General features: G+C 37.7%; 1 protein-coding gene across 19 annotated transcripts in view; it reads left to right on the top strand.

Moving 5' to 3' along the window:
* Positions 1-26,420, top strand: part of GPHN (gephyrin) — a 494,826-nt gene that overhangs the window by 454,523 nt on the left and 13,883 nt on the right. For all 19 annotated transcript variants that reach the window (XM_004612348.2, XM_055130244.1, XM_055130246.1 and 16 more), the window contains 3 exons: positions 11,243-11,330; positions 20,611-20,684; positions 24,868-24,932. In XM_004612348.2, coding sequence (XP_004612405.1) covers positions 11,243-11,330; positions 20,611-20,684; positions 24,868-24,932 — 227 coding nt within the window. The remainder of the gene's footprint in view (positions 1-11,242; positions 11,331-20,610; positions 20,685-24,867; positions 24,933-26,420) is intronic.

The following is a 26,420-nucleotide window of genomic DNA, read 5'->3' as shown; positions in this document are numbered from 1 at the left end:
TCACACTTTCAAGAAAGACAGGGAAAATATGGAGGAAAGAATAATAGAATATCAAAATTACTACTAACTGATTCATATATTTAAGTGCAATTATTTTTAGGACTTTCATATTGATATTACACCCTTAAATAACAAATTTTTCCAAAATATTTAGCAAATATTTTCCACTTGTAAATATTACAAAGGAAGGTAGGTGGGTTGGCTATAAATTCCCTTCTCTAAGAGCATATTATCCCATTTAATAAATTAATTCAGCGCCTATGTTTTTAAATCTCCAACTCTGTCTGACATGTAATCAAAAGCAAGTGTGCTCTCTCTGATCATCCCACTGTCAATCCATACTTCTACTTAACTATCTTTTCCCAGGCTGCATTTCCAGTTCTCAGGGAGTGTGCCTGCTTTTCATAGTACCTGAGAGATCAGCTTATTATAAACATAGATTAAAAAAAATTTTTTGAGTGATGCGTACAAGAATGTATCTGTTGCCCATAATTACCACTTTCTTTCAGTACCACCTTGTTACTAAGTAAAACCCATTACATCTGAATCCTGTTTGATTTCAGTTGAGTGCTCTCCTAGTACTCAAATATCCTACCATTTCACTATATGCTCTGATACATAATGAATCCCAGTTTAGGCTTCAACTAGACATAACACAATCCAAAACCTTAGACAAAGCATCTTGCCAGTAACCTGCACGGTTGCATCTTCTTTGTCATCTCCCCTTTTTGGAGGGAGGGAATTGAGCAATACCAGCTGTGCTCAAGGGCTTATCCAAGCTCAGTGCCTGGGGCTGTGTGTAGTGCCAGGGCTCAAACCCAGGTCTCCCACAAAACATGCATTAAGTCCTCCGAGCTATGTCTGTGGCCTATCATTTCAATTTTTTAACTTAAGTTCTTTCATCCAGATATTTTCTTTTTCTGAGGACATTGGAATAGAGTTTATTAAACTTACTTTCAAACATATTTCTTTTAAAATCTTCTCCATTTCTATTTTCCTAAATAATTATAAACGTGTGTATTGTTAAGTAACCAGCCAACTTCAAACCCATGCTTATGAAGTCATTGCAGTGTACCTAATACCATCCTGACCTTTCGCTGACAGTACTTGGGGGCCATTTTTGGCTCTCTTTTCAGGGGCTACTGCCAGAAATGCTTGGGGAACCATATAGTGCCAGAATACTGAGGATGGAACCAGAGTTGGCTGCATACAAGGCAGATGCCTTAACCAATGTGCTACCCAGCTCCTCGGCTCTTAGTAATACCAACAATCAACATTAAAGTAGAGGAATAAGATTTTGCAACTTATTTGGATTGAAGTGGACTGAATTTTGTCTTTATTTAAAAAGTTGACACAGTAAGATTATAGGAGGGGTACTTCAGAGTTCTATTATCTTTTGGTTTGCTCCCTCTCTGTTTATATTATACTTTACATGTGTCTGTGTATGTATGTACATATATACATATACTTTTTAATTATAGTTTAGGTAAGATGTTTATAATAGTGTTGAAGTTTATGATATTGAAGTACAGTTACTGCATCCCACCATCACCAAAGTGTTCAAGACCCTCAACCATTGTTCCTATATCACCTAGAGTCTGATCTTCATTCTCTCCTAACCAGTCCCCCGTATTTGTGAATAGGTTCTATAATATAAGTACAGGAGTTTGTCATTGTTCAATACTGTTTATTTCCTCATTTGTCTCTCTATGTTTTACAGATGAGTGGACTCATTTGTATTTGTCCTTCTCCCTCTGATTTATTTCACTTAACAGATACCCTCCAGCTCCATCCACACTACAGTGAACTGCATGTTTTCATTTTTCTTACAGTTGCATGGTAATATTCCTGTGCATATATACCACAACTTCTTATTAGTCTGTATTAATTTTTCTTAATTTTTTATTTTTTATTGAGGTATCATAGTGTACATAACTACTAGGGTTGTTTCACAGTGACAGAGCTACTATACCAATATCTCCACCAGTGTTTCAAGATCCCCACCATTCTTTAGTGAGCTCTTCCCCCTCCTCTTTCCTATAGCTGTATCCAATCATCTGTTGTTTCACATTTGGGTTGTTTCCATCTCCTTGCTGTTATACTGAAGCACCCCAGGGAACATAGGTAGGAATATATCCTTTTAAATGAATTTGGTAGCTACATTTTTTAAATACTTAGAAAACATGCACTCCTGTGTTCATTGCAGCTCTAGTCACAGTAGCCAAAATCTAGAAATAACCCAAATGCCAAGAACAGATGACTACGTAAAGAAAATATAGTACATATATGCAATGGATTATTACTCGGCCATAGGAAAAGATGAAGTCCTGCTATTTGTTGATATATAGATGAATCTGGAGAGTAAGAGCTGAGTGAAATGAGTTAGAGGGAGAGGGACAGACACAGAGTGATCTCACTCATATGCGGATAACTAATGCCCAAAGGGACTAGATACAAAGAGTAGGAGAACTGGTCCTTAGTAGAAAACTTGCCTCTGTGGGTGGTGGCAGTAGGGTGGGAGGTGGGCAAAGATGGAAGGGACGGACAACTATGATGGTAATAGAAGATTGGGTGCTGTAAAGAGGTAAAGTAATATGCATGATATCCTATCTCAGTACAGTATTATAAACCGCAGTGCCTAAAAGGGGAAAAGAAAAAAGTGCCTGCCATGGAGGAAAACTGGGGACATTGGTGGAGGGAAGTGGACACTGGTTATCTCTACTATTCTTGGGTGTATTGGTGTTGGAACATTGTAAGCCTGAAAGTCAATCATGTTTAACTCTATAATTTTGTAATTCACAGTGATTCGGTTTTTAAAAAACTTAACACTAGGACTAAAGTGGGGTGGTGAAGATAGTATAGGGCTTAAGGGTATTTGCCTTGCATTCTGACAACCATGGTTTGAACCCTGGCATTGCCTCTGTTCCTCGGAGCATTTCTGGGAGTCACATCTGAGCACAGAACCAGGAATGGCCATTGCGCACTGCTGGGTGTGACCAAACCCCTGTGGTAAAAAATATATGTAGGATACCTACTCATTCTCAGTGCTGTGAATACAAGGCTACTAACTCGGACAAGTTGTGTCTTGGTAACTCTGTGTCCACAGCATTTGGAATGAGTACATCTCCTACACTCAACAGTCCCTTCATATTTTAATAAACGCTCCCTCCCTCACCATGGCACTGAGAAAATTCAGCTGTCCAGTGGGTTTTAATCAGCAGTCTTTGAAGCAAATATAAAACTTTAGTCATAGGAGTAGACCACCAAGTAATGGCACTAACAATAGAATTCCATCAGTATGGACATCCACATGTAAAGCTTTGCAGCTGAAGTGAGTCATTTTATATTTCTAACAGAAAAGATCAGGGGGTAGAGAAAATTAATTTCAAATGGATTTAGGAATCATTTCAAAATTAGGGAAACTGCTCCCTCATGCTTAGACTGTCTTACATATTTACTTCTTGAATATAACAAACAGTAATTACGATCCAAATACATAGTATTATAACACTGTCATCCTGTTGTTCATCGATTTGCTCAAGCAGGCACCAGTAATGTCTTCATTGTGAGACTTGTTGTTCTGTTTTTGGCATATTGAATACGCCACAGGTAGCTTTCGAGGCTCTGCTGTGCGGGCGGGATACTCTCAGTAGCACGTGCAAGGCAAATGCTCTACCTGCTGTGCTATCGCTCCAGCCCAAATACATAGTATTAGGCAGAGAAAATATCTTAAATCTTGTGAATCAGTATGCCTTACATAAAAAAGGCCCTGATTTGGATTCCCATTTCCACATGGACCCCTGAGTACTACCAGGTATGGCCCTGATAACCCTAAACCTCTCCAGTCTGAGCATCCAATCAGTGGGAGAATATAACCAGAAGTGGCCCTCGGCTCCCTAGCACAATGAAGAAATAAAACCCAGATGCATAGAAAATCCACTCACTTGGGAATAGGTTTTAGGTTTATTTGGGTTTTGTTGTTTTTGTTGTTTTTGGTTTTTTGGGGTTTTTTTTTTTTTTGGACATGCCACCCTGTGCTCAAGAGGTTTCTCCCTGTGATTCTTAGCCAACCAAAATGACATCAATACATCAACCCAAGGATGTAGGGCTACTCAGGTCCTGTGGTGCTGGGGATACCTAGGACACCCCAGCCACTTGGGGAGTCTCCAGAGCCATGCTCAGTATTTCTCAGGAGTCTCCTAATCTGCAACTAGCAATTCTCAGGGAAACCATATGATGCTGGAAATGGAATGGGGTCAGCCACATACAAGGAATGCTCAATAACCCCTGTACTATGTCTCTTACCTGACAAGGGCCTTGCAGAGGAATAGTTCTTTTAAATAAAGATCAGCAGCAGTTAAATCTATGTTATTCCGTATTGAACTGTTTCTATTTCTACATCAGCTTTCAAACAGCTTGGTAATCTAACTTCCAAACTGATGACTTGGACCTTCCAGCCTTTCAAGGGCTGACGGGAGGCAATTCCCACAACTAAGAAATGGGTTCTGCCTTCTAGAAAATTACCATCACAGATGCCTCCCCCATTCATCAGGCTAGGCCTGCTTTGGCTCTGTCATACATTGGTATTTTGGATTTGAATTTTCTGCTCCTGCTACTGCCGATTTGTGAAGCTGCCTCTTCATTTTAAAAGCATGAACCAGAAGGGGAATAAATACTGAGATACCAAATTGGATTCTTATAAAACTGGCATATTTAGCAAGAATTGTCAAGATAGACTTAACAGTACAGTGATTATTTGGACAAAACCCAGTACCTTACATGTTCCAATTTGTAAAGCAAACATACACTTACTTCCTAGTGTTTTCTTTATGTTCTTGAAGTAAGAATTTCTAATTTTCTAAATTCTGCAGGAAAATTAGATCTGAATTTCATTGGTGGTGGTATTTATAAACTTGCTGCTTCACTATATAGAATAAAAAACCTTTTCTGTTCAATGCAGTTTTGATTTTTTTTATATATTTTATTAGTGAATCACCGTGAGGTAGAGTTACAGACTTACAAACTTTTGTGCTTGCATTTCAGTCATACAATGATCGGAGTACCCATCCCTCCACCAGTGCCCCTTTTCCACCACCAATCGTCCCAGCATCCCTCCCACCACCCCCATCCCACCCCCGCCTCTGTGGCAGGGCATTCCTTTTTGCTCTCTCTCTCCTTTGGGGTGTTGTGGTTTTCAATAGAGGTATTGAATGGCCGTCATGTTCGGTCTATAGTCTACTTTCAGCCTGCATCTCCCATCCCAAGTGGGCCCTCCTAGCACACTTTACTTGGTGGTCCCTTCTCTATCTGAGCTGCCTTTTCCCCCAGCATGCGAGACTAGCTTCTAAATTGTGGAGTAATCCTCCTGGTCCTTATCTCTACTATTCTTGGGTGTTAGTCTCCCATTCTGTTATTTTATATTCCACAGATGAGTGCAATCTTTCTGTGTCTCTTCCTTCTTTTTCTGACTCATTTCACTTAACATGATATGTTCCATGTTGATACACCTATATGCAAATTTCATGACTTCATCTTTTCTAGCAGCTGCATAGTATTCCATTGTGTAGATATACCAAAGTTTCTTTAACCAGTCATCTATTCTTGGGCACTGGGGTTTTTTCCAGATTCTGGCTATTATAAACAGTGCTACAATGAAGTGCAGCATACAAGTACAGATGTCTTTTCTACTGTATTTTTTTTTTTGCATCTCTGGGATATATTCCCAGAAGTGGTATTGCTGGGTCAAATGGGAGTTCAATTTCTAATTTTTTGAGAAGCATCCATACTGTTTTCCAAAAGAGCCGAACCAGTCGGCATTCCCACCAGCAGTGAAGGAGAGTCACTTTCTCCCCCCATCCGCACCAACACCGGTTGCTTTTGTTCTTTTGGATGTGGGCCAGTCTCTGTGGTGTGAGATGGTATCTCATTGTTTTATCTGCATCTCCCTGATGGCTACTCATGAAGATCATTTTTTCATGTGTCTTTTGATCATTCAGATATCTTCTTTGAGAATGTTTCTGTTCATCTCATCCCCCCATTTTCTGATGGGGTTGGATGTTTTCTTCTTGTGGAGTCAACCAATGCCTTATAAATCCTTGATATTAACCCCTTATCAGATGGGTATTGGGTGAATATTCTTTCCCATTCTGTAGACTGTGCCTGTATTCTGGGTCACTGTATCTTTTGAGGTGCAGAAGCTTCTCAGTTTAAGGTAGTCCCATCTGTTTATCTTTGTTTCCACTTGCTTGGCCAATGGTATGTCACTTTTAAAGATACCTTTAGCTTCAGTGTTGTGGAGGGTTTTACCGACTTTGTCTTAAATGTACCTGATGGATTCTGGTCTAATGTTGAGGTCTTTAATCCATCTTGATCTTACTTTTGTGCATGGTGTTGAGTAGAGGTCTGAGCTCATTTTTTTGCATGTAGCTACATGCAGTTTTGATTTTTGAGTTACAGTTTATTTTTTGATGATTTATCAGCAGAGTTCTCTTATTTTCTTCTGTTGCTTAACTATAAAATTATTTTCATTTTCACAACTTTGTTTTATTAAAGAAATGTGGGGCGGCTGGAGTGATAGTACAGAGAGGATAGGGCGTTTGCCTTGCACGTAGCCAATCCAGGTTTGATTCCCAGTATCCCATATGGTCCCCGAGCACCACCAGGAGTAATTCCTGAGTGCATGAGCCAGGAGTAACTCCTGTGCATCACCGGTGTGACCAAAAAAGAAAAGAAAAAAAAAAGAAATTCGAGGCAAGACCAGTTGTATAGCAGGTAGGGTGCTTGTCTTGCAGACTGCTTACCCGGGTCTGATCTCTGCACCACATATGGTCCCCAAGCCCTGCCATGAGTAATTCCTGAGCACACAGCCAAGAGTAAGACATGTGCACAAGCCAGGTGTAGCCCCACCAAGAGAAAAAAAAAAGAGGAAGGAAAAAAGGGAGGGAGGGATGGCAGGAGGAAGGGATTTTCTCACACTCCATAACAGACTTTTTCTTAATGGCTATCATGTTTACTTTCTTAATTCTAATAAGTAGCTATTGCAGTTGTTCTAAACCTTTAGGTATTACTATACTTAAAAAATAATAATTTTCAAAGGGCTGAGCATATGTTTTACACTGGGGAAATCTGGATTCAGTCTCCAGCACCATCTAGTCCCACAAACACCCCAGGAGCAACCCTCGAGCACAGAGCCAGGAGTAGCCCCCTAATACCACTGGGAGTGACTCAGAAATAAGTAAAAGATAAATTTCTTGCCAGATTCCCAAAAAGCTTTTCCTAATTATCCTAAGCCAATTTTGATTATTCTGTTTTAGTTACCATTTATATACTATTTATATATTTTCATTTTGTGGGGGTTTTTTATTTGCTTGCTTTTTTGGGTTTGAGGTTTGTTTTTGGGTTATAGCCAGCAGTGTTCAAGAATCTCTTCTGGCTGTGTGCTCAGGTATCACTCCTACTGGTGCTTGGGGAACATATGTCATTATTAATTTTGTTGATTCTTTCACTGATTTTCCTAAATTTTGTTCACATTTCCTGTAGTAACTTATAAATTTAAAGTCATGGACTATGCTTTCTTCTTTATATGATTCCTTTGAGCTCAGAGACCCAGTGGGACTGAAGTAGGATTAATGTCTATAAGTTGTAAGTAGATTGATTCCATACATAAGATAGACACACAAAAGAGTATCAGTAATTGAAGAATATGTTGACCTCTGAAGAAATTAGTAGTGGAGTACCTGAATTATTTTCTTATCATGGTAAGATAAACTGGTATATATTTTAACCTCCAAAATATAGGAATTTTTCTCACTCTCCCACTGTCATCGTCACTCATCTTAAAATGATACAGCTCACAGTTGGTATAGCAGATGAAACAGGAAACTAATTAGCAGCTGTTGTCCATCTGTGTGTTTATATTAAATATTTTAAAATAAAACTGAGATTGCATTCTGACTACTCTAAAATCTATAATATCTAAACTTGGATAAAGGCTCTATCTTGGTTTTGAATTTCAGAGTAGATTTCATGGTGCAGCAACAACAAAAAAAAATGAATGCAAGAATCAGAATTATAGTAACTTAAGGTAGATACAAACTTGTAAAGCAAAGTGTGAGCCAGCCCTAAGAGATAGCCCACAGTGTTGGAGTACATATTCATGAAGGGGGCCCAGGTTTGATTTGGTACAGCAAAGTTCTTCAAGCACCAGACAGAGCAACTGAACCTCAAAGTATGGAGCCAGTGTGGGGAAGAGAGAGGGAGGGAAGGCCCAGATGGCAGAAAAAGAAGCAGGTCTACCTGATAACCTTTCAGTTACTTCATTGCAAACCATAATGCCCAAGAGGAGGGCAGGGGAAGGATGGGAGGAGAGGCAAAGGAGGGAAACTGGGGACATTGGTGGGAAATGTACAGTGGTGAAGGGAGAGATGTTGGAACATTGTATGACTGAAACCCAATCATGAACAACTTGGCAACTGTGTATCTCACTGATTCAATTAAAAAATAAAAGAAAAAAAGAGAGAGGGGGAACTAGAAAAAATAAAAAGGCAGTTCTACAAAAACTCCTGTGTTATCACACAAAGAACACATTTTTTAAAAAATGAACAGAGAACATGATTCCCTACAAGGAGTCTCACTGAAAAAATTCACCAGAGAAACAGCATTCACCTCAAGGAGACCCAACTAAGGAGGACTTCCTCAGGTTGGGTTGATGGCAGAAGCAGAGATGGAAAATGTAAAGGGACTGGCAAGTCCAGCAAGCCAGTTCAGAAAACACTGAGGTAGGGCAGGAGGGAGCCGAACATAAAGGAGTTAAAGAACATCATTTCACTAAGACACTAAATCAAAAACAGATATCAAGTCTAAATGGTGGACTGCCAATCCTCCTGTGCAGCTATTCTCGTGGCAAAACATGTCTACTAACATTCTGTATTTACTTGACAGAATCACCACCTGAGTTGACACAGCCCCTTTCTATCCAACAGATTTTCTTTGAAGTGCTGAGCATTTAGGCTGTCACAGAATTCCATTTTGTACTTAAGTCTCCTGTACTCAGGAGACGTAAGAGTCTTGGGATTTCTTGAACTCAACAAAAGTCATGACCCACACCTGGCACCAACTAGAAGCAAGTCATTCCCAAGATATTTCCCAACAAGGTCACAGTCTTGGCTTCATAGAACAAAGATTACAACAATGGTGCCACAAGTGACAGGTTCAGAGTCCTAGCTCCGTCTTTCAGGTTTTTAGTCAAGGCCAACTCAGAAGCACAATGAAACACCACCAAAGTTACACTCCACGCTAAGTCAGAAAACCCCAGATAGATAGTACAGGTGTTAAGTCATATTCCTTGAACACACAGCCAACCCTGTTTCATATCCCCAGTGCCACATATGGTTCCCCAACCACTACCAAAAATGACTCCTGGGGGCTGGAATGATAGCATAGCAGGTAGGGTGTTTGCCTTGCATACGTTCGACCTGGGTTCAATTCCCAGCATCCCATATGGTCCCCCTAGCACTGCTAGGAGTAATTCCTGAGTGCATGAGCCAGGAGTAACCCCTGTGCATTGCTGGGTATGACCCAAAAAGAGAAAAAAAAAATAGACACAGAGCCAAGAGCCGAAGTGCCTGAACAGCACTGAGTAGCTCCTCTCCCCCACCAAAAAAAAAAAAACTCAAGCAAGATCTGCACTCAGTTGTAGGGTACAGTTATTGTATGTATGAGTTTTGAGTTCATATCCAATAAAATAATAATAATAATTTAAAGGAAGAAGGAAGGAATGAGAAGGGAGGAAAAAAAGGGGAAAAGGAGATTTTATAACGTAGTCACAAATTATGCCATCCGCATCTACAGCCATACCACCTTGAACACACCTGATCTTGCCTGATCTCAGAAGCTAGCAGGGCTGGATCTGATTAGTATTTGGATGGAAGATAAATATTCCATCAGTGTCCATCTTTTTTTCTTTTCCTTCCATTTCCTCCTTATCTTTCTTCCTCCTCTTCTTCTCACTGTTACATTAAGGTAAAATGGTCATAAACAAACTTCACAACTACAGGAAGTTAGGGAGAAAATATTCTTTAACATTGAAATATAATGTGCCTTCAAGTTGACAGAAGCTTGCTGAATCCAACTAAAGGAAGAATTTATGGGAATATGTAGATAATCCCATAAGGGTTATCTTCTGGATCCTAAGAGCAAATCTAGACCTCAATAAGAACTAAAAGCAGAAACTAGAAAATTAGAATTTAGGATTTCACCCTTTCTTTTGTATCCATGTTGGATATCTAAAGGGGAAAAATAAAGCAACCAGCTACCTCACAGGATAAGAAGTTTTTAGAAAATAATCATGTAGGCTGAAAAAAATAGTCTTGAATTGTTACCTTGATCTGCCCTCTTCATTTGAAGGGAAGTGCGAGCGCATTGTTCAATAGTCTCTTTCAGCTATTCCTTGCTCTCCTGCTTCCATAAGCCCTGCTGCCCAGAATTGAGGGCGGTAGAAATTCTCATTTATTCATGCTTAGCAGATCTTTACAGCCACTCTCAAATCTGAAGGATAAGACATTTGATTTTTTCCCATTTATCCTTTCCAGCTTTTAGAACTATTCAGTCAGAAGTACTGGTTCACTGTTCTTTCCTGTTGACTATAATAAACCTGACTAATTTCAGATTCTAAGATACCCTCCTACTTTTCCTAGTAGATGAAGAACAAATTCTTGAGCATAAGAACCTCCCAAAATCATGTTCTACCATATCTATCCAGTTTTTCCTTCCTTCACTCTAGGCCATTTTCCACATTAATCTAGGAACATTGCAGTCTTCATCATTCATCATTCACAAGCATATGCTAGTGTAAATTCTCTTGATTTGATGAGATTTTTCCACCATCACCACCTCCATAGACTGTTTCACTCACTTTGGGAAACATCTAGAGTGACCAACTTTTTAAATCCCAGTTTGTCTAGGATTTTCTAGTACATTTAATTTTGGGTACAAAAAGTGGGTCACTCTTATATTATCTGAGCAAATATCCCTGTGAAAGTACCAATGGACACTATTTCAGTATTCATAAGGCTGTCCTCAAGTAGTTTCATACAGAGTTCTTTTGATTCCCAGTTGAAACAGGACTTCATATAGTACTCATATTAAACCTATTCATTGAGGAAGGTGGTTTCATATTTGATTGGTATTATATCAGAAAACCTTTTTCTTTTATGTTAATATATTTGTCTTTATTTTTTTCTAGCCCAGATGACTTACTCAATGCCTTGAATGAGGGTATCAGTCGTGCTGACGTCATCATCACGTCAGGGGGTGTGTCCATGGGGGAAAAGGTATGAAAAATGTGGGACTCATGAAATTTTATCTATGTAATGTCCTTGAACACATCTGATAATTGTGGTTTGGTAGATAGCAGGTATTCATAATGACCTTTGACATGGGGCATATGAAATGTGTTGGCATTCTGGTCAGAGAACTTACCTCAGCAACACCATGGAGAACATTCAGCAGACTGGTTTTGTTGTCCCTCTCGAGGTTTCTGTAAAGCTGAATGAAGCTAACTCAGCTTTACATTAGAACTTCCTTTATAGGTAATATTTACCCCCAAAATAAAGCTCTGTAATTTTTCATTCTACTTAATTTAAAGATGCCATATATTACAAACTGGGGGAAAATAAAACCCTCAGTTCCACCCAGGTAAGAAAAAGAAGAGAGGCATCCTGGGCTGGAGCAATAGCACAATGGGTAGGGCGTTTGCCTTGCACGCAGCCAAACCGGGTTCAATTCCCAGCATTATATATGGTCCCCTGAGCACAACAAGTAGTAATTCCCCAGTGCTAGTAATTCCCCAGAGCCAGGAGTAACCCCTGTGCATCGCCCGGTGTGACCCAAGAAGAAAAAAAAAAGAAAAGAAGAGATGCATCCCTTTATGCTTTTTTATTGAGAAAGATAACTCAATTATTATTGAGGATAAGGTCAATAATCATAATAATCATATAAACAAAAAAAATGTAGGATTTTATGACTAAGTATATTCACATAAGATATAAATATAGACTATGGTTATAATTTGAGTATCTCAGTATTACTAATTTTATCTCAGTGAAGTTTTCAATTCATGATATTGGATCCCCTTTGAATATTACAAAACAGTATTTTTTTTTTTGCTTTTTGGGTCACACCTGGTGATGCACAGGGGTTACTCCTGGCTCTGCACTCAGGAATTACCCCTGGCGGTGCTCAAGGGACCATATGGGATGCTGGGATTTGATCCCGGGTCAGCCGCGTGCAAGGCAAACGCCCTACCCGCTGTGCTATCTCTCCAGCCCCTACAAAACAGTATTTTTACAAGAATAACTAGACTGATATTTGAATGTAAAATATTTAAGATCACAAAATATATTGCCAGCCTATAATCCTTTCCATATAGATCTTGTCTAAGTTTAATGACAGAACTAAAATTTCACAAGAATATTGTTATATGGGTTTGCAGATGGAACCCACATCTTGGTCTCCCAAGCACCACTGGCAGTAGTACAAAAGCATCAACAGTATGGCATAAAAGTAAAAATAGGATAATAATATCAGTTTTTATTAAAAATTCACATTTTTAAGGGCATGATTTATTTTAAGCTAGGTCTCATGTTTATAATTATTCTTGAGCTTTCCCTAATTAGGTATAAAATTGCCTAAATTTATGATCTGACTCTTTAATAAATGAATTCTCTTGGCTCTGAGAGCAAATGTCAGAATCCAGTAGACTGAATAGAGAATGCCAGCCTTTCACTCCCAAACTAAAGTGATTTGGCTGCCAATAACATATTTGAGTAAAAAGAATATTTGAATTCAAGACTGAATTACATTCAGAAGTTAAGGTATGAGTTCTCCTTATAGTAGACTGCTTTCCTCAAAGTCTTGTAGAAGTCTTTATCCCTGGTGGAGCAAATTGCTACTGCCCACTCCTAAGATCACAAAGCCCAGACCAATGAGCTCTGGATTATAGTAGAGCTATCATAAATTATTTACATCATGTCTGTTTTCTTTATCATCAGTGCCCGTGGTAATATGAATGTCATACAAGCAACTGTATTATCTCTTTAACCCAAAGTGTATGTGCGTATGTGTATACATACATACATATATCTATACCTGTATAGATATATGTAGATATATATCTGTTTGGGGGCTACGTACAGCTACATATAGATATATATCTGTTTGGGGGCCACGTACAGCTTTGCTCAGCATTTATTCATGACTTTGGCTCAGGGGTCACTCTTGGTGGTGCTTAAGGGATATATGTGCTTATGTGGTGCCAAGGATCTAACTGAAGTTGGCTGCATGCAAGGCAAGTACCTTATCCCCTATATTATTTCCCCAACCCAAAGTATCAATAGTTTAAAAAGGACCTATGAAGGTCATTTTTTCTACTAATCTGAATCTTTGTTGCATACGTTAACTAATTTAACTTAGAGTGGTCAAGCATCAGAATAAAACAAATTATAAGTGATAGTACTTAATAACTGTACTTAATTTATTGCTGTAATCATTAATAACAGTCAATAAGTAAAATTTTTATTACTTATCTGAATATATAAATAGTTGACTAGTTTAAATACTGAAATAGTTAAATACAGCATTTTCAGTATTTCAACTATTTCATAAAAGTTTTTCATACAGTATTCAACTATTTCATAAAAGTCTTTTTCTGTGTTTTCCATGAGGTTGAAAACATTATGGACTGCCATACTGTCATAGCCCCAGTTACTTCCCATAAACCATATAATTTCTGACATGTTTCTGTTACATCATTTTCTGTACTTAAGTCTTAACCTAAGACATATTGAGCATGTTTTCCTGGAAATGACAGATTTTCCTTTACCATGAATCTCTTATAATGGCTACATATCAAATCTAATTATTTCTAACTTCACTTTTTATAAGATAAGAGGACAAATTGTTCAGATTTACTCAGAACTCTCCATGAAACTTAAAAGATAGTCGTAGGTATCAAAGATACTCTGAAGTTATTTTATTTTTTCTAAATTTAGATATGATCAGGCCAGAGAGATAGTAAGCAAGTAGGGCATTTACCTTGCATACAACCAATCTGGGTTTGATCCCTGGCATCCCATATGGACCCCAAGCACCACCAGGAGTAATTCCTGAGTGCAGAGCCAGGAGTAACCCCTGAGCATCACTGAGTGTGACCAAAGAAGCAATAAATAAATGAATGAATAAATAAATAAATTTAGATATGATCACTAGAAAGCAAAATCAAAAGAATTATCAGAAAAGAATTTGGGACTTGATAAAAGTGGGATTGTGGAAACCTGAGAAATAGTTCTCATTTACCTAATTTTCAAAACAACAAAGTATTCAAAAAATAGCATAGATAGACTGTGACATGATTATAAACTTTTTTAGTTCATTCACACAGAGAAGCCCTTGTTCTCTTTTATTTCCTTAAATAGCCAAATGAAAAATTAAATAAATATAAAGTGTAGACAGAAAATTACACAAAAATCATAATCTTTTATATTATAGGGAAGGTATTAATCAGTAAGACAAAGAAATAACCTTATCAAATCATAGTAAAAGTTTGATATATGTCTTAGCTGCATCTTAAACGGAAATATTATAAACCATAGCAAATAAGTCACTTTCAAATTTTTGATCCTCATTATACTCTTCCCATATTTTTGGAACACATTTTATTTTAGAACAGAGTTGCTCCCAGGCGCATAATGGTTCCTGAGACCTTTTAGGTGGATCTACAATGTCAACATTATTTTTACAGGACTGAGCATGTGCTCACGGAGTGCAGCACGTGCCTCCCATGTGTTAAAGCCCTAGATTTTTTGTTGGCAAAGCATGGCCCTCTAAGTAACACCAAGCTTAACCATTGTGGCCCTTAATCACCTCTGTACCCCCAGTACAGTCAAGAGTGACCTGAAATTATGTTTATAATGAAACTAAGATTTTATCTGACACTTTTACTTGTGAATACATAATTTCTTTTTCTGGTGGCTATACAATTTTCTAACATTAATAAGGCTAAATGTTAAATCTCAAATTTTAAAATATAAACATAGAACAAAACTTAGAAATAATAAAATTATTATAGGTAAATATCAATATATTCATAGATATGGGTATTGATATGTATGCAAAAGAATAGAGTATGCATAGTTTTGTTGCCCTGTTATTATTTTTCCTAGTATATCGGTACAGCCACCTAGGCTCATTAGTAATATTTCAGAAAATAATCTCTGGGATGTACAGATAGACCAGTGGGCTGAGTGCTTATCTTGCATATGCCAACCCAGGTTTCATCCTGTCATTCCATATAGTCTCCCATGCCCCACCTTGAGTGCAGAGCCAGGAGTAAGACTTGAGCAGCCCTGGGTGTGGCCCAAAAAACAAACAAAAAAAAAATCTGTTTTACAGGGAATACAAAGAGGCATAGATAATTGCTAAATTATTTGTAAATATTTTCTCAGACTAGCACAAGTCTTAAACACACAGAACACAATTTTTTGTAACTGTGTATATCCCTTTTGTATCCTCTTAATAATACTGCAAATATGAATATATTCATTACCATACACAGACATATATTTCTAGGATGTATAAAAATAAGATGTGAAATAATGAATTTAGACATGCTGGTCTAAATCAACTTAAAATCATGCTTAGTAATCTGATATTCAGTATTCTGTATTCTATTACTTAGAATTCACCTAATGTGATAATATTTACCATCAACTCAAAGTTTTAAGTTAAAGGTCTTAAAAGCGATTTTCAAACTAACATTCTAAACATGATTCTACTTAAAAGTTTATAGAAAAATTTAGTTTAAATTGAACCCAGTTTTACAGACTTAAATATCTTGTAGGAATACTATTTGCTAATTTTATTACATAAATGTAAGAAAAACAAACCCAAATGAAGTAAAATGTATTTGTCTATTAACTTATAGCATTAATAAATGATTAAGTATATGACTACATTTTCTTTAAAAACGAAATAATTGTTCTACTATCAATTCCTAAGTATTTTTCTTAATACAACATAAACTAATTTTTTTTAATTATTATGAAAATATTTTGTGCATAGCACATTCAAAATTTGTTAGATTCAGAATCAGAGAGATAATACAGCGAGTAGGGCACTTGCCTTACATGAGGATGACTGAGGCTTGATTTCAGCACCCCATGTGATCCCCTGAGCCCCTCCACCTCTAGGAGTGATCTCTGAGTACTAGTCAGGATGAAGCAGCACTAGGTATAGAAAAACACAACTTTAAAAAATTGCTAAACTAACCAGAATGCCCCAAAGAGGAGAGACAGAGACAGAGAGAGAAGGTGCCTGGCATGGAGACAAGCTAGGGAAGGGTGACAAGAGGGAAACTAGAGACATCGGTGGTAGGAAATGTGCACTGGTGGAGGGATGGGTGTTGGAACACTGTATGACTGAAACCTGACCATGATCAGCTTTGTAACTGTATATTTCATGATGATTCAGTTAAAAAAAAAATTTTTTAAACATTAAAACTGAAAAAAAATTTGCTAACTTGGTTTGGAAAAGTAGTACAGGAGTTAAGGCACTTTTCCTTGTATGAAGCCAACTCCACTTCTCACACTGCCAGGTGTGACCCAAACCACTCTCTCACCCCCCAAAAAAAATCAATTTTTAAGTTATTAAGTTTCATTAATTTCTGAGAAATTTAAGAATATTCCATTACATAAGTACTTTCCTACTCCTAAGTTGCAACCTAGTATCTTTAGATCCAGAAATTAAAGTTGTTTTAGTGTTTCATTTTATTTTCTCTTTCTGGAAACAGAATATATGCCATGAGAACTACAAGACAAAATGGGCCTTCCTTGAGGGTGATCCCTCAAGGAAGTCATCCCTGAGCACAGAGCCAGGAGTAAGCCCTGAGGACAAGTGGGTGTGGCCCGCTCCCAGAAAAAACAAAATAGAGGAACTGAAAGATAACTGAGTTCATATTTTATTGCTGCTCAGTATTCACTCCAGGAACTAAGGAAAACTGCACCTATGTTTAAATCACCTGTAAAATGCCTCTTCTGTATAATGAAAGTTACCTCTTTCTGTCAGAAAAATTAATGGAGCATCTCAGTGGAGCCTCCAGTTATTAAAGTATAATATTTAAAGATGAGTGTGAAGTCAAATATATTAAATGAACACCTCTGATTTTATTTAATACATTATTTATTTTGGTGAAGGGGCTGGGAGACCATACCTAGTTCTGTACTCAAAGGCTGCCCCCAGAGCTGCTTTGGAGTCACTCCTGGCAGTGCTCAGGGGACCATTCAGTGTTGGGGAGACCCAAGCCTCCAGTGTGCAAAGCATGAGCTATTTCTCCAGCCTGAACTTGTTACTTAATAAGGAAACTGATGGATATTACAGCATAATAAAAAGAGAATTGAAAGAACACACAAATAGATAAAAATCAGGAATACTAAAATAAATTTGCTAACAGATGCAAAACTATTATTTTAAACCCTCAAACAAGTAGTGAAGTAGATCTCCAGGGGTAAAATTAACTTGCATTTCTTTGAATAATAATCATGTTCACCATCAGTTTTCTATTCCTTAAATTTTATAAAATAGTTTTTAAAAAATGAAAAGCACAATAACCGCCCAAAAATTGAGCTACACGGAACAATAATCTTTTATTTCTCCACTTTAAAATCTTTCACAATTTTTCTAACATTATTTGTGCTTATCTGAGTTGAAGAAAAGACCTACTACTCTATCTACTCATTTTTCTTCTCTCTGTATGACTCTAGATAGGTTTTTAACCTTTATTATTATGTCTGACACAAGATTTTTCTGTCATAGGAAACATGGAATATTCCATCAAATTTTTTTAATGAGTCAAAAAAGTGAGATTTTTAACAGGCAAAAATTTTTAAAGTAAAACTAAACATTTTTATCCATTTTGCAAAAATGAGCACATTTGCTTTAAGGCTCTGCAGGTATGACCTCTGCACATCTCTCCAGCCTCATCTTATGCCTCTTTCTTACTCATTGATTACTTCCTTGCTGCTTGAAAGTATTGGTATGTATTTCCCTTTACCCAGAATTCTCATTCCACCACATTTTGTATGACTGAATCCTTATTTTTACTAACTCTTTCAGAATGGCCTTTTTTTATTTTCTACTTCACTCCATTATTCTCTAGCTCAGCACTTCCTTCTGTAGTAAGTATCACTCAGTAGTAACCTTTTTTTTTTTTTTTGGCTTATTTTAAACTCCCCCTCCAATACATTCTCCGTATCAAGGACCATGCCCATCCTCATTAATTCTTTAGTACGTAGAGAATTCCCAATAAAGACTCATCATCCCATTGATCGTTGAATTTCTCGAGCAGTCTCAGTAATATCTCCATTCGTCCAAGCCCTGAGATTTTAGAAGCCTCTCTCTACTCATCCTTCCAATGATGCCATAGTGGAGGCTCTTTCAGGGTCAGAGGAATGAGACCCAGCTTGTTACTGGTTTTGGCATATTACTACACCATGGGGACCTTGCCAAGCTCTCCCCTGTGGGCAGGAAACTCCCAGTAGTTTGCCAGATTCTCCCAAAGGGAGAAGTAGGCTATAAGATATAAAGACTAGACAATCTAAACTATTTGTTGAACAAGCAAGTAAATGAAGACATATGCTGTTTAGTAAGGTTTCAGTGTGTGTGTTTCTGTGTGTGTGTGTGTGTGTTTAAGAGAGAGAACCAGAGAGAAGGTTTCTATTCTCACAAACTTCATATTACAGTAAAGATGATGTATCAGTGTTTAGGCATTTGCAATGTAAGATATCAGAAGAATACAATGTCATAAAAGCACATCTATTAGAAAAATCTGGAGAATTCTATTTCTGCTGTAATGAAATAATTTGTTTGAACCAACGTTCCATCATGAACAACTTTAGAAACTACGATCTTAAATTATTATTATTTAAGATTATTTATTGTTAGCCCAGAAGGTAGCTCAGAGATTTAAGGCTCTTGCTTGGTAAACACGATATTGTAAATTCAAATCTGCATATCACGACATGCACGGAGGTTATTAAGACAGTCCCACTATTAGTGAGAGACCCAGAAATAAAATAGCCTACAAGATGACTCAGTTATATAGAAAGCACCCAGGACAAGCCTAAGTTCAGAGTTTAATCCCCATAAAGAAATTTTTTAGGCAAAAATTTTCTTTGTGTCCATAAAAGCAACTTCAGGCACTGTTGCATTTTATTTCCAAAGATCAAATTTTGTTAGACCACTTAGGTTGTTTAGGGTAGAATATAAAGCTAAAGAGCTAAACTTCCTAGTATTTCCCAGTTTAGAGCTTTCTACCTATTTTTCATTTTAGTTGACTTATATTTGGTAATCTAGTGGATAAATGTCCAGTTTTCCTTCAGGAATATACATTATGTTATATTAAGTCTAAAGCAAATAGTATAAAACATATATACATGTCTTTCTTGCCAAGTCCTAGGCTATATTTAACATTATTTCTCTGACATTAAAACTGTCTTGAGGGGCCAGAAAGGTAGTTCAGAAATTAAAGCACATACCTTGCATGTTACCAACCTGATCCCATCCCTGGTACTTCATGGTCCCCAAGCATCACAGGGTGCAGCTATTGAGGTCCCTGAGCACCACCAGATGGTCCAGGTAATTAACTCTGCACCACAAGGCCCAGACAGCACTATCCACAAGCACTTTCATAGAACCTCCATCCCACCCAAGAACCACTAGAAAGAACCCCGGGCATCCTGAATACCATTTAGGAACCCCCCCCAAAAAATATATAAATGAAATAAAAGTTTAAAACATGGTTGAAGCCAGAAAGATAGTTCCAAAGGGTTCTTTTCCAAAGATCCTATGTTTTATTTCCAGGACTAACAGGGTGGCCCTGGTGGCAGCCAGAGCCACTAGATCGAGCATTACCATATTACTGACCCAAACACCAAATCACCAGGTCCACACTGCTCTGAAAGAGGCTTCCAGACCCCAAGCATTGCTGGAGATGCCCCTATTTTCTAAAAACTTTGTCTGGAGGCTGGAGAGATAGTACAGCAGCAGGCAAGGTGCTTACCTTGCATGCAACCAACCCATATTCAATTCTGGGAGCCCATATGGTGATTCAGCCCCACCAGGAGTGATCCCTAAGCCCAGAGACTAGAATAAGCTCTGCAAACCTCCGGGTGTAGCACAAGATTTTTTTTTTTAAGTTTGTCTTAAAAGAACAGCAGTAATTACATAATGATATTATAAATTAATGTGGTTTTTCACTTTTGGGGACAGGGATGTACTTTCTGTTGTCTCTTTTGGAGACATTATTTCTTTTATTCATAGTTTTATCTCCCTACGCCTAACTTAGTAATCAGCATATATCAGGTGTTCAATAACTATTTATTTCATGAATTGATGACTATGGAATTAAGTTATATAGGAATATATGTCTTAAGCAATCAATTTCACTTCACCTTTCAGTCTTAGAAATTTATTTCATTTCATTCATTTTAAATGTTTTGAAAGTCTGGTATTAGAATGTTTGTCCGTTTGGAGTAAAATGATTATTTTTCTTATTTGCAGGACTATCTCAAGCAGGTGCTGGACATTGATCTTCATGCTCAAATCCATTTTGGCAGGGTTTTTATGAAACCAGGGTATGAAAATAATCTTTTTATCTTACAAATGGAGTTGGTTTGGCTCGGTTGATAATCAAAGTTTGCATTTTCTTTGTGAATTATTCAAACAAAAAATATTATAATATTTTTTAAATCTTTGCACAAAGTTTGGCTTTTAGTTGAAATTTGGATTCATCTTATCATGGTATAATTGAAGCAGAATAACTCTCACAACCTTTTTCCCCTTTGATCCCATAATTTTATTCCTTTTTCTTTTTCTGTCTCCTCATACTACTTCTCTTTATTTAATAAGCAATTTTTCTATGAAAATTCTCTACATGCAAAATTGGAGAGAACAATGAATCTTCTATGTATCCATCACCCAGCTTCAGTAACTATCAATAATTTTCATAATTGTTTTATAAATCCCCTTCTCATCTTTTATGGGAATAGGGGATGGAATTTATTAAAATCAGTCTCTATAGATATTTTGTCATTTTGGTTTACAACTTAAATCATAGCAGCAATGTTCTCTTGTATAATCTTATTCTCTTGCCTAAGAAAACAAATACTTTCATTCATCTAATGCTGTGAAAATATTTAAAACTCTTCCAAATATCAAGAAAAAGAATATTTCCCTTTAATTGTTTTATAAGAATTCAGGTCAGGTTCTTTCTTATTGTATTTGATTAAAACAAAAACACATACTTCCCCCACCCGGCCATTTTTTTCATGAACTTAACTTATTGAATAAACTAAATCACCTTCCCAAGACACAGGATTGGCTAACTGCTTCCTTAATTTGTTCCTCTCTCTTTCTATGCTTTAGTTCAGAATTACATTCTCAGGTTCTAGGATATGACTCTGTGTGAGCCACTGGGTTTAATTCCCCAAACCACATATACATAAAAAAGGAGAGAATTCTATTCTAATGGATGTCCTTATGAGCCTTAAAAGAGAGTAGAGACTTCCCAGTTGTTAAAGAGTAACCTGTGGGGCTATAGAAATAGTACAGAGGTTAAAGGGCAGTCCTTGCACTCAGTCAACCCAGGTTCAATCCCTGCACCACATATTGTCCCCTGAACACTGGCTAGATGTCATCCTTTTGCATAGAACCAGGAGTGAACCTGGAATACCGAGGGATGTGGTCCAAATCCCACCCCACTCCCCAAAAAAAGTAGCTATGGGAGTTGTCTACAAATTCAAGAAGCCTTTTGAGTGCCAAGCCAAATTAGCCTTCCCAATTTTTCAGATGTAATGGGTTCCACTTGTCAGTTCCAGATCAAACTTTGCTTCCTTGATTTTGCCATTTCACAATAAAATTAAGTATCTCTAAAACATTTTCCACGATTTAATAAAATTTAGAATTTCTGGCTTTTTTTTATATTATTATGGTTGCAGGTAACAGGGCCATATTTCTTTTTCTCAATTTATTATTGAAACTGTTGGGTTGGGATAATTCTCAACTTCTTAAGAATATTTCATTTGCAGGATGTTGAGCTAGCACACGGGTTAAGGTATTTGTCTTGCATGCAGTTGACCCAGGTTTAAATACTAGGACCACATATGTGAGTCACCAGGGGTCACTTCTGAACTAGGAATAGCCCTGAGCACCTCTTAGTGAGGCCTAAACCACCAACCCTTTTGTGGGAGGGAGATTTTTTTAAGCATATGTTATGCTATAAATGCACGGATTTTCTTTTTTCTATTTCTCTGGATTATAATTTTATTTTTTTGCTTTTTGGGTCACAACCAGCGAAGCTCAGGGGTTACTCCTCTTTCTGCACTCAAGAATTACTACTGGTGGTGCTTGGGGGACCATGTGGAATGCCAGGGATTGAACTTGGGTCGGCTGAGTGCAAGGCAAACCCCCTATCCATTATACTATCACCCTGATCCCTGGACAATTAAAATCTTATTAAAATATAGAGAATAGGAGCTGAAGAGTTAGTACGAGGGTAAAGCCTCTTGTCTTGCACATTGCAACCCTAGTTCAGTGCCCAGTACTGCCTGTTGTCCCCAAATCACCACCAGGAATGATTCTGAGAATAGACCCAGGAATAAATCCTGAGCATCTCCAGGTATGGTCTAACCCCACTTCAAAAAAAGTTAATGAAATTTAAATTAAATAATAGAGAATATCCCCAAATAATGTCAATGTGCTTTTCTCCAGTCTGAAAATTAAAAAGACTAATCTTTTTATATTAAGAAATGTGCTGATACAATACCCATCAGATAAGAGGTTGATATCAATGGTATATAAAGCACTGGTTGAACTCTACAAGAAGAAAACATCCAACCCCATCAAAAAATGGGGCGAAGAAATGAACAGAAATTTTACCAAGGAAGAAATACGAATGGCCAAAAGGCACATGAAAAAGTGCTCTGCATCACTAATCATCAGAGAGATGCAGATCAAAACAACTTTGAGATACCACCTCACACCACAGAGACTAGCACACATCCAAAAGAACAAAAGCAACCGCTGTTGGAGAGGATGTGGGGAGAAAGGGACCCTTCTTCACTGCTGGTGGGAATGCCGACTGGTTCAGCCCTTCTGGAAAACAATTTGGACGACTCTCAAAAAATTAGATATTGAATTCGCATTTGACCCAGCAATACCACTGCTGGGAATATATCCCAGAGAGGCAAAAAAGTACAATCGAAACAACATCTGCACATGTATGTTCATCGCAGCACTGTTTACAATAGCCAGAATCTGGAAAAAACCCGAATGCCCCAGAACGGATGACTGGTTGAGGAAACTTTGGTACATCTATACAATGGAATACTATGCAGCTGTTAGAAAAAAGGAGGTCAAGAATTTTGTAGTCAAGTGGATGGGCATGAAAAGTTTCATGCTGAGTGAAATGAGTCAGAAAGAGAGAGACAGACATAGAAAGATTGCACTCATCTATGGTATATAGAATAACAGAGTGGGAGACTAACACCCAAGAACTGTAGAAATAAGTATCAGGAGGTTGACTCCATGGCTTCGAGGCTGGCCTCACGTTCCGGGGAAAGGTCAACTCAGAGAAGCGATCACCAACTACATTGTAGTCGAAGACCATGTGGGGGAAGGGAGTTGCGGGCTGAATGAGGGCTAGAGACTGAGCACAGCGGCCACTCAACACCTTTATTGCAAACCACAACAGCTAATTAGAGAGAGAAAACAGAAGGGAATGCCTTGCCACAGTGGCAGGGTGGGGTGGGGGGGAGATGGGATTGGGGAGGGTGGGAGGGACACTGGGTTTACGGGTGGTGGAGAATGGGCACTGGTGAAGGGATGGGTTCCCAAACTTTGTATGAGGGAAGTATTAGCACAAAAGTGTATAAATCTGTAACTGTACCCTCACGGTGATTCTCTAATTAAAAATAAATAAATTAAAAAAAAAAAAAAAAGAAATGTGCTGATATTACTTACCCTCAAATATGAATTGTGTAAGAACCTATTATTTAAATTAGTCCCATTACTTATACTTAATTTTGATACTTTTTAAATTTTCAGTCTACTATTTATAACTTACTTCAACTTTAGTTCATCAGTTTCTAATAGTTTTTCTTCTACTAAAGTAATAATATTCTGTGACTTCACTGTATAAATGCTGTTACATTCTGTTTCAAGAGAATTGGAATAGGTATTGAGCTATTGATTGAGCTAACAACAAAAACTTCACAATCTAACAATAGGACAGCCAGGATACCAATGCATGATTTAAAAACATTTTTATTGTAAAACCTTTTTCCTTAATTTACTGAGGTAGTTTGCAGTATTGAAATAATTATTTTATACTTTCGGTTTAGCTTTACCAATCCCCTTCAAGAATCTTTTTAAATGGATACCTTTAGAAAAATCATATTATCAGACTGCAAGATGCAAAAGATCATTTAAATTGGCCTTAAATGCGGTGGAATATAATTGTTGTATAGTCTCTTTTTGTGTGTTATTTTGCTTTATTAAAGTGGTTTTGGAAATTTATATGAGCTTCCCTTAATTGGCAAGAATTTTGCACTTGTTTAAAGAAAGAAGAATTTAAAGATAATTGCAGGTATAAAGATCTTAAGATTGATTTAAATATTAAGATTGGCTTAAGAATTGACAGGAAATCTTTTTATTTAATAAATGATCTAAATTGAGTGCTGTATAACAAAACTGGGATAATTAATTTACTCATCATTCTACTTAGTAGCATGTAATGAAACAACTTTTTGTTCTCTTTAGCCTGCCAACAACATTTGCAACTTTGGATATTGATGGTGTAAGAAAAATAATCTTTGCGCTACCAGGTAAGAATAATTCAGATCACTTTTTCTTTTTAATTTCTCTGGTAAAATTATTCAATTCTTTTTTTTTCTTTTTATCCTCAGTGGTAATTCCCCTGTCCAAATACCTGATTTTGACCTTGAACAAATCACTTAAACACTCTGATATTGTTTCTTCATGTATAAACTGGGGCTAATATCTACTTAATGGGTTGTTGTGCAAGTTAAGAAAAGTTTCTTTTTAAAACAGTCTAAACTGGGGCTGGAGCAATAGCACAGCGGGTAGGGCGTTTGTCTTGCACGCGGCCGACCCCCCGGGTTCGATTCCCAGCATCCCATATGGTCCCCTGAGCACCGCCAGGGGTAATTCCTGAGTGCAGAGCCAGGAGCAACCCCTGTGCATCACCGGGTGTGACCAAAAAGCAAAAAAAATAATAATAATAAAATAAAAAATAAAAAAATAAAACAGTCTAAACCATAGGATGATAATCAAGTGTTAGCTGTTACCTAACCTTAGATTTTCTAGGAAACCTCCTTGCAGGAAATTTGGTGAAAATTAGCAATCTAATTAATTCCCACAGCTATAAATAATATAATGAAGGGACTAATGACCTTACATTACCCATGCAAGTCTTGAACAAAAAAATACAAAGCTACATTTGGTCTTTGCTAGATTTGAACTGGGAAGGGAATCACTGTATCACTGTATCACTATCATCCTGTTGATCATCTATCTGCTCAAGCGGGCCCAGTAATGTCTCCATTTGTCCCAGCCCTGAGATTTTAGCAGTCTCTCTTTACTTGTCCTTCCCAAAGGTGCCGCATTAGAGGCTCTTCAGGGTCAGGGGAAGGAGACCCATCGTTGTTACTGTTTTTGGCATATGAATACGCCACAGGGAGCTTGCCAGGCTCTCCGGTGCAGGCAGGAGACTCTCGGTAGCTTGCCAGGTTCTCAGAGAGGGAGAACTAAGCTATAAGATGTTGCATGGCTGCAAATGCGACTGCACGCTTCTGGGAGCTTGGTTTTATAGTCTCTGGATGTTGACCATTGAGATTCTGTAATCTGGGATTACACGGGCTGAGTACAGTTTCTGGGTGTGACTTCCTAGCTACTGGAAAACAGGGGATCTGGGTGGAAGAGGCCCAGTCCTGATTCAAGCAGGCTTGGACATCTCAGTCCCTGGTCCCGCACACCAGGATTCCTCTGCTGGTTCCTTCATGTGTGAGGCTTGTCCAACCATATGGAGAGGGGTCTTGAGCATGGCTATGGCTGGGTTTCGGAGCTCTTCAGCTGCCGGGGTTCTACTCGGGGCGGGGAAGGGGATAAAGAAGGATTAATATACAAGGCAGTAATGCTAGTACTGTTGCTTCTCAACCAAGTTTGTCACTGACCCCACCCTTATTTCCATGGGTTCATATTGTCAAAAAAGAAAAATGGTTCCATTTACAAATATTTGTTCAATTCCATTTTTTATTGATTTTTTTGTCGCTGCTTTTAAAACTATTACTACT

The sequence above is a fragment of the Sorex araneus genome, chromosome 3 (genome assembly GCF_027595985.1).
Source record: "Sorex araneus isolate mSorAra2 chromosome 3, mSorAra2.pri, whole genome shotgun sequence".
Classification (NCBI taxonomy): domain Eukaryota; kingdom Metazoa; phylum Chordata; class Mammalia; order Eulipotyphla; family Soricidae; genus Sorex; species Sorex araneus.
This window is presented reverse-complemented; position numbering and strand designations above follow the sequence as displayed.